The sequence below is a fragment of the Mytilus trossulus genome, chromosome 3 (assembly GCF_036588685.1).
Source record: "Mytilus trossulus isolate FHL-02 chromosome 3, PNRI_Mtr1.1.1.hap1, whole genome shotgun sequence".
NCBI lineage: Eukaryota > Metazoa > Mollusca > Bivalvia > Mytilida > Mytilidae > Mytilus > Mytilus trossulus.
In genome coordinates, this window is record NC_086375.1 from 74,592,734 (window position 1) to 74,602,077 (window position 9,344).

General features: G+C 32.0%; 1 protein-coding gene across 1 annotated transcript; it reads left to right on the forward strand.

Moving 5' to 3' along the window:
• The first annotated feature begins 2,740 nt into the window (after positions 1-2,740).
• LOC134712403 (uncharacterized) lies at positions 2,741-7,481 on the forward strand. Its single transcript, XM_063573912.1, has 3 exons — positions 2,741-3,349; positions 4,413-4,521; positions 6,933-7,481. The coding sequence occupies exons 1-3, from the start codon at positions 2,867-2,869 to the stop codon at positions 7,298-7,300; spliced, it is 960 nt and encodes a 319-aa protein (XP_063429982.1). The 5' UTR covers positions 2,741-2,866; the 3' UTR covers positions 7,301-7,481.
• Positions 7,482-9,344: the final 1,863 nt, after the last annotated feature.

Below are 9,344 nucleotides of genomic sequence, written 5' to 3' on the forward strand. Positions count from 1 at the left end.
GGATTAAGAACAGGTTAAGAATCTGTTACAAAACCCATTTACGGTTCCTTGTCATAAGCATAAGCAACATATTTATTCGTTTCTATTTATATTACTAGTATGAACAGTTGTTTTGCAAAAATGTTTGAGTTTCTAGTGTAGATACTAGTTAAATGTAATAGATGATAAGGTTAACATTTGTAAAGCACATTTATTATATGAACCAAAAAATGATTAAAAAAACCTTCTTTAAGAAAACATCCAAAATATTATGTTGAATATCTTGTTACTTGATCGAAAACAAATCCAAATAATTACAAACTTATACTACTCAGTTGGTCTATAATATATTAAATGAATGTAACTTAATGTGAAAGAAATAATAATAATACTTTAAACGACTAAATTACCCCATTTTGTTCTAGACGAAAAGTATACAAGAATACTCAGATATAGTTTGAGTCACAACGATACAGAAACCGAAGGTAGAAATTATAATTTTCAGTAAACTGATGAAATTTTTTATTTTAATGCTTGGCTATTGAACAATGTACCTATTAATAGAATATTCATTTGTAAATTCGAACCTGCACTAATTGCATAATAAATTGTTCATGATCTATGTTAAGTGGCATGCGAGATCTTATCGTGACTATTACTAGTATCAATATCTTGTTTCAAATTTGGCAACAACTTACTGTATATAGTCCAAGGACAAATTATATGATTATTACGTCAATCTATTATCCTAGTACCTTTTTATGTGTCCTTTAGAGTTTTTTTTCTCGTTTAGTTGCATTGTCATTACCCTTTCATACATATATTAGTATTAGCCATTATGATCATCATCTGTTTTCTTGTAAGTAAAACAAATTCTGAAAAGCTCGTTTAATTTGTAGTTTAAAACAGGTTGTTGTCAAATCTGAAATTCTAGAATCACACCAGTTAAAATTGTTAGGTCCTTTTCATTTGGGATTTATAAATACGTAGCCACAGTGCAACTTTAAAATTATAAAACTATACGAGTTCAAATCAAACTGCTAATCATTTTGGATTTCTACATACACCGCCTCTGTTTATTATTTTACCGTTGAAATAAATTAGTATACAAGCTTAAATCGACCAGTGCTGTTTAATGTGAACGTATAGATCTACGCAGTCTCTATTGTAATAGTTTATACTTTCGACAACTGTGAAATCTTAGAATTGGACCAGATCATATCTGACATCCCTATTACTAGTATTTGAAAGGCATTACTTGACCATGCATAAGATCATAATGTTTTTTTTTACTATAATACACACTAAAATAATATACGAGTGGTTTATGGTGCTAGACACGATGTCTGCGGTGTTGCCATGATGTCGCACAAGAAAGGATTCGAATCCCGCTGAGGGAAAAACGAAAATTTGCGAAAGCAATTTATGTAACTTAACACTTATTTAAGATGTACGAAATATTAATGAGCTTGGCCAAACAAGACTTGCGAGATAGTGTAATTAGATTCACGTCGTGACTTCCGTTTCCATGTTGAGCGAGTGGTTGAAAAACTATAAAAGCTATATTGCACGATATAGTCGGCAAATTGAATTCTGATAATTTACAATCTGCACTGCTGTCATTAGGGAATTGTGATTAAGTACCTACTGAAGAAACTTTATTTCTAGTTTATCCTGCATGCACAATGGCGATCACTAAGACGCTAGATGAACGTTTATAGTGTAGGGATACAGGCGAGCCCCTCCATCTGGTAAATGACGTCACAAAGGCGCGTATAATTGACGAGTTTTTTTCCGGTAACGGATGAACTCGAAAGTGGTCTATTAATTTATGTGAAAGATTTTAACTTACTAAGTCCTTATTAAGCTCCGGTTCAAACTTAAATATGAAAAATCTATCAAATATGCCAAAAAATGTCACTTTTCAGATGTTTTTTTGTCAAAAATGAAAATGGCCGCATGCGTGTAAACTGTTCATCCTCAACCTTTATATATATACATTTATATAAATATATGTTATGTATTATCATCAAATACAAGATATACAACTTATATTTTAATATTGAGAATGAACACAAATGTGGCAACTTTCAGTTAAAAAAACAGAAACCATCTAAAATTAACCTTAAATGCGAAAATTGTAAAGATTTCAGTAATTTAGCTTGACTTAATGATGCTAGTACCCCATATATGTGCATTGTTTTGTAAAATAACAGCCCATATTTATGTAGCAGAAGCATTCTACTTTCCAATAAATAACTAAAAGTTTGCATTTTACCAATTTGGTAAAACTGCTATATTTTGGAGAGTAGACGTGGTAAACAGGTGTTTAAGTTTTAATTACTGATCATTTCTGGACCTACTCCTTTGAAGTATAACCGAAGACTATTAAAGGATCCGATTGTCTTGACCATTAAATATCAAGTCCACTAGTCTTGTTTATATCCATACAGAGAACGAATACTCCCACATTACAAAAATATAAATATAGATTAAAATGACATAAATAGAACATTGTAAAATGTAGGTCAAATGAACTGGGAAGCCCTATTAAGATTTTCAGAAAACATCGAAACCAATCTATAGTATTTAAATTCTTTAGATATTTTGAAATATTTATTTTTTTGCATTTATAAACTAATGTATTAAACCAAATAGAAACGGTAAAAAATATATACACAAGTATTTTAGAGTTCTGTGAGCTACTTAGACTTTTTGTTGGTATTCAGGTATTTAGAAATGAATACTAGTTGAAACTGAAAATGAAAGTAGAAACTCCATTTTCAAAAACTCTATGTGTCAAATTGAGTTTTCAAATACGATTAATAGTTGCACTTTCAGAATTATTATGCTTGTTTCTACTTGAGGAGTTTGGATATAAAACATAATGCTGGGTCAACTTCTTCATTTATCAAAAAAAGTTTTAAGAAGGTTGTATACTAAAACTCAAACTGAAAACAGCAACTGGATTGATTATGACAATGGATACATGGAGACATGCAAAATGGATATAGAAAATTGTGCCTCTTGTGACGAAAGAAGATCGAAAGTAATAGATCATTCAGAACTTAAACATGTTAAGGAGGAATCATGGACAATTCAAAATTGGTGGAATCTCGAATGCTTAAAACTAATAATTTCACTTGCCACATTATTGATCAATTTCATAGTTGTTTCACTCATGATATGTGATCTTAAACTTTTGGAAGGCAAAATGTATAGTAAAAGTGAAATGCAAAAATATCAACATAATACAAAATCCGACTTCTGTATTCACTTTCCTAAAGGCACTAACAAAGGGAGGGAACTCGATAGCTGGACGTTTCATTGTTTAAAGAATTCACAATATTTGCGGCATTTGTTTGATATGGTTAGTATGTATCTTCGAAGGAGAAATATAAAATAAGATGTGGTATGAAAGAAGAGCTATGCAATCTTTACCGATAGTATATTAAAATTCTTTACAAATCAATGTTTCATTTTCAAATGCAATACACTTTTGAAGTAGTGATCCGTACTAGTCTTACACATGTTGCCAGCTTTATTTTGTGTTTTTATATAACAATAACAATGTTTGAATTAACATTCTCCCTAAAAATCTATAACATATGACTTAACATTTTATTCTATTTTCAACGTTCTAATATGTTCTTTCTTTTATAAATACTTGGGTTGAAGATTGATAGTAACAAAAAACAAGTGGGGGGGGGGGGGGGGGGGGGGTAGCCAAATAAGTAATAAGAAAGTATTACAACATGTATTAACCATAAATGGTAATTAATACCCCCGAGATCTAGTTTCTAAAGAGAGAAAGTTCTTGACCTTTAAATGTTGACATGCTGAATACCATGGATCCTTTTCCATGACGTAAAGTCAAAAGATAAAACTCTTTCTACTTATATTAATATATAATATTATATACATGTAAGATACTATATTCTCTCTCATATTAAGTTAAACTGTATATGAGGAGTAGAATTATTGCACGCGGCCAAACAATAAGATTAATTGATTGTTGCATATAAATATATTATACGATGAGAACAAATTAAATTAAAAGCACAAATGTGTTATGCAAAGCAGTATATAACATAAGGAGATGTGGTATAAAAGAATTATCCACCAGAAACCAAATGACGTTATACATAACAACTATAGGTACCGGTAGTCATACGGACTTCAACAATGTGCAAAATCCATACTGCATATATCAAGCTTTATAGTGATAAGAATGACGTCTAGGAAATTGGGAATTCATCTGAACGGAAAGAGAAGCAATTGTTTCTTTAAAAATAAAGAATGGTGGTAGAGATACTTCCTTGCATCATACAATCTACGAATCTCACAGAGTTGCTGAAAGATTCGTTTACTTGAAGTCAGCTAGGCACTTATCCTACAATATATACACAGTTTTTTTTTATTATTTATTGCAGATGACGCTAAGTTCGAAACGACGATTAGTTCCACATTCTGACAATATCAATGTACAACAGAAAACCGTTTTCCATGAGTATGTACAAGGACAGAGTTCCAGTAAAAACGGTAAATAAGGCAAAACGTGTTTATATTTTAAATGTTTTCCTACATCGGATCCACATAGATTACGTACATTTTGTACACTAGTATTATTTCAAGTTATTAAGGTTCATCATAACAAATGGACAAATATGGCCGTATTTTTACCTCAAAAACTACTCTGTGTATAGACTAATATGTGCTGTTTGAAAAGTTTTAATGCCTAGCATCCACTAGATATATAAAAGTTAAATGCATTTTGTGTTTAAGAAAGATAAAATCTTTCTTGGTTTTTGCTGGGCATTTTTTTCCCTTTCTTCAGAAGGTGCAAAAATAAACGAACACCTACATTAATTTTGATACTGTCCACTCACTGACTCAGATAAACTCTTTAACTCACCTATAGTTGTGAAGATACCTGGTGTCCAGGTCAATTAAGGACAATGAAAACAATACAAACCGGTTTTTTTACCTGAGGGAGCATCTCATAGTTGTTCCACAACTTATAGTCAATTTTCACACCTTTTGCATGAAGGAAAAAAAATGCCCATCAAAATCCAAAAGAGATTTTATCTTTCTGAAACACAAAATGGATTTAACTTTTTTATATCTAGTGGATGCTAGGCATTAAAACTTTTCCAACTTTACAAGTAAGTCTGTACTCAGAGTAATTTTTGGCATGTAAATACAGCCATATTTGTCCGTTTGTTATGATGAACCTTAAAACAAAACAGATGTATGTATTTATCAGGTCATGTCAAATAATCCAAAAACTTATGACTAACTTCAAATAGACAGCGCTGTCACAGCTAATCTCCCAAAAGCATGTAGAGCAAGACTTAAGTTAGCTTCCTTGCTTGGTTTTTATTTTGTAATAATCATTAGGATAACACCCAATTAAATTCAAATATTACATGTACAGTTTCGACTACGCCTATATGTATTATTTAAAGATGTCAATCTTATATACCAAGCTTGTATAAACAATCATAGGATCAAAGCAAGCAAGCCAACCAAAGTTGTTTGCCTGCTAGAAGAGTGTTGAGAGATAAATGTTCAAAGTTTAAATAGGAACATGAAATGAAAAAAAAACTTCGAACCGATATCGATTCATGTGAGAAAAAAATTGGTCAAGTATAGTGTAACGGAATTTATAGGTTCTGTGGTAGCAATATCTAAGCATTAGTTCAGTCAAAATTAAGCACATACTACTGTTTAGGAGTCGGCATGTAAGCATAACTAAAAGACCAGAAAACAAATACGTATAAAACTGGCCGGAATTTTAATATTTAAAAAGGTCAAGCTATAGTATTCGTGTTTAAACAGCTTCATATGTTATAATTGCTATAACATACGTAGAATTAATAATCAAATTGCACTAAACTGTCCTTTAAACTTTGAAAATAAAGTGAAGCAATTAAGATGTGGACATACATATAAGATCATGAACAGTGTTCGGCATTTTAAAACACGATATTTTACAAGCATAAACCTAGATCACGCAGTTTCAATTTTGTTGCTCCTTTAAAAGTTAACAGACTGGACTCAACATCTTAGTTCCGAATAACATAAAAATAGGACCAAGACGCGTCCAAAGCTGCTGTTCAAAGGAATCTGAATAATCAGTACATTTGTCACAATGATTTAGTATATTCATGATTTCAATTCAATAATTGTCATTCACCCATTTCATTTCTCTTTTTGTAATCTTTCTTAGCGATTTACACTTCATTCAAAGTAAACGGAAACAGTTTTATGGGTAATCCTTTGAATATCAACTAAAGAGTGCATTCTAGAATTAGAGCATTTGTTTTATTTTTTAAGTCTTATCATCACATATTCATAACTTAGTTTTTATGTATAATTGATTCCTAAATGAATTTTATATATTACCATACCAGCTTAATTATGACTGTTCTATATCTTGATAGCTATTCTGCGGATTTTAGGGGGGGGGGGGGGGGGCAGTATATGCCTTATAATCAGGTAAAGCGTCGACTTCAGCATAACACTCTTTAACATTCATCGAATATAAAATATCTTATCAATATATTGTCTCTAAAATATCAAAGTTCAAAGTTACTTCATTACAAAATGAAAAATAAGTATTAAGTTGAGCAGTATGACGGGTAGGGGAGTTTGAATTTCCACTGCATGAACAATTTATTTATGGTGGATAGAGATAGAATATTTTGTCTTTTTAATTGAAAAAAAAACATAATTTTATTTCAAGGAAGCGCTGACAATAATGATGATCATGAAATAACAAACTTCTTCTGTTTATAAAAAGTAATATTCTATCATATGATAATATCGAAGCAGAAAAGAACAGTAAGAATATAATATACTGTAACATACCTATACTCTTACAGGGTTTGTATCTTTTGCATGAACGACGATTAAAAAATAATGATTTGATATTTCTTCCATTTATTCAGAAAATGAAGAGTGTCCGAAGTTATCAGGACTAGTAAAGCTTAGAAGTTTATTAACAAACAGGAATTCAAATACCAATGAACTAACCGTTCAAACATCTGGACTTTATATGATTTACGTACATGTAGAATTTCGAAGTCTAGACCGTTGTTCAAGGTCGCGGAATGAAGTTAGTATTCAAGAAAAGGGACACGTAATCGTTTCTGATTCAATAGGACACAAAGAGGGACCTCTTGTTTGTCAACCAAAAGTATATTCAGTCTTTGTAAAGCTGAAGGAATCAAGCTCTCTTACGGTTAACATCCCAGACACCAGCTTTCTTGAGTCTCATTGGAAAAGTAACATGATAGGTGGCGTTCTTGTTTCATGATTAATTGGTGACTATAAGGACACTGTACAAAGTCTTGTTGGTAATAAAATGAATTATGATGTACATTTCAAAGGCAGCAATCTAATTAGGAATTGGACAAATAGTGGCATGTGACTGTGACATTTGTTTGTGTTGCTATCTGTTATTAGAATGATTCTTGTATATAAATAAGTTTGGTATCTGGATTTTCCCCTACTTTTTAATGAATAGTTGTAATATGTCACCTCAAAATAACAAATCTGCAAGAAATGATCAGAAATACGTGCAGTATAAGTATCAGCAAGATATTTTTGAATTGTATTTTCATTTTTTATGCATTTTGTGTATTTCCGGGTTTTAATGTGTAACCCATCTTTTCTCATTTTAGAGGTCATTTCTGACGATCTTAATTTATAATTTAGTTCAATACCAAAACGAGTATAATCCTCTGCTAACGGGAGAACATTGTTTGCAATATGCCAATCATATTGTAACCGAACTTCTCGTGGATTTCGGGAGAATTGCATTACACAAGATTTCTTCGCATTAAAGCAAAATCGCCATCTATTAGAATAGTCAGCACATGTATCTAACATTCGCTGTAAACCTGACGGGGTTGTGCCAATACATGAAATGTCGTCAGCGAGGGCAGGTGAGCAACTGGCTACTAGTATATGATATACACCTGTTTTTTTGGTTACATTTGTCAAGTTTAACCAACATTTCGTTTATAAATATTAAATATTATAACCCAGACAATACTCAACCCTGCCTTACACCTTGTAATACAGGGGGAAAAATCAGAATGACACAGAACTCATGGTACCAATATGGGCGTATGACATTTGCGCCGATTTTGAAAATTTTCATTCTTTCATTTGCGCCGATTTCATTTTTTCATTTGCGCCGATTTAATATTTGCTCCTAATTAGATTTACTGGTAAGTTAAAACTTTGTACATGTACTGTGCTATACCATTGGTAAAATCTGGTTATTATTGTTTTTCATCCATGTTTAAGTTAATTTGGATTCATATAATTCTGGAACTTCGTTGTAACTTGATGGACATATTGCACTCCGAAACGGAACGAGGAGTCAATTCTCTAATCACCGAGGGCCATACATATCGCAAGGTCAGTGTTCTGAAATATAACTACATATCTTACTAATGTACCATAAAATCGTGTAAAGCCAGAGTTACTACGACTTCTATTGTCAAAACACAGACCGAGCATAACCATGTGGCAGATGTCCGAAAAACAGATGCTAAAGAACTACGGATACGGTCAACAAGGAAAAAAGTATGGAGATGTATCTTGTAGGCCTTCTTCCACCTCCCAGTGGTGAGCAGAGGACAACAGTTATATACATGTTGTGTCATTACATTTGTACAAGTGGCAAATGAAAGAGGTCTATAATGATAAATGACAAATAACATGACTTGGATAAAGAGTTCTCTCATTGACACTCATTAGACATATCACATCTTCTTATATCTATTCACCTGTAATTTACCTGTAATAAAATCGGCGCAAATGAAAACAAAAATGGGCGCAAATGAAAGAAAAAATCGGCGCAAATGAAATACAGATCGGCGCAAATGCAAAACGCCGGTTACGACAGTCATTTATAACTGACCACATTTTACCTGTTACCCCTATATTATACAATTTATATATTAACCCAATTCTCCATAAGTATCAAAAGCTTTTTTAATATCTAAAAATGCAACAAATATTTACTGAACAATTCAAGGTTATGATAAATAGTCTCATGTAGGTTAAATGATGCTGCTTAGCAACTAAGGTACTTTTGAAATCCTTGCTGTTGGATTCGGATTTTTTTTATCAAATAGCACAAAATTTATTAACCGAGCTTTAATAACGCTTTCAAATAATTTCAAAACACAGGACAGTGAACTAACTGGTTTGTAGTTATCAGGTGAAGTCTTGCCCCTGGTTCGACCTTTGAAGATAGGAACAACGAGGCCTAGCTTTCAGTTCTGCGGTATTCGCCCTGGTACAGGGACATACACATAGATTTTTATTGTTACGTCTTTATTTTG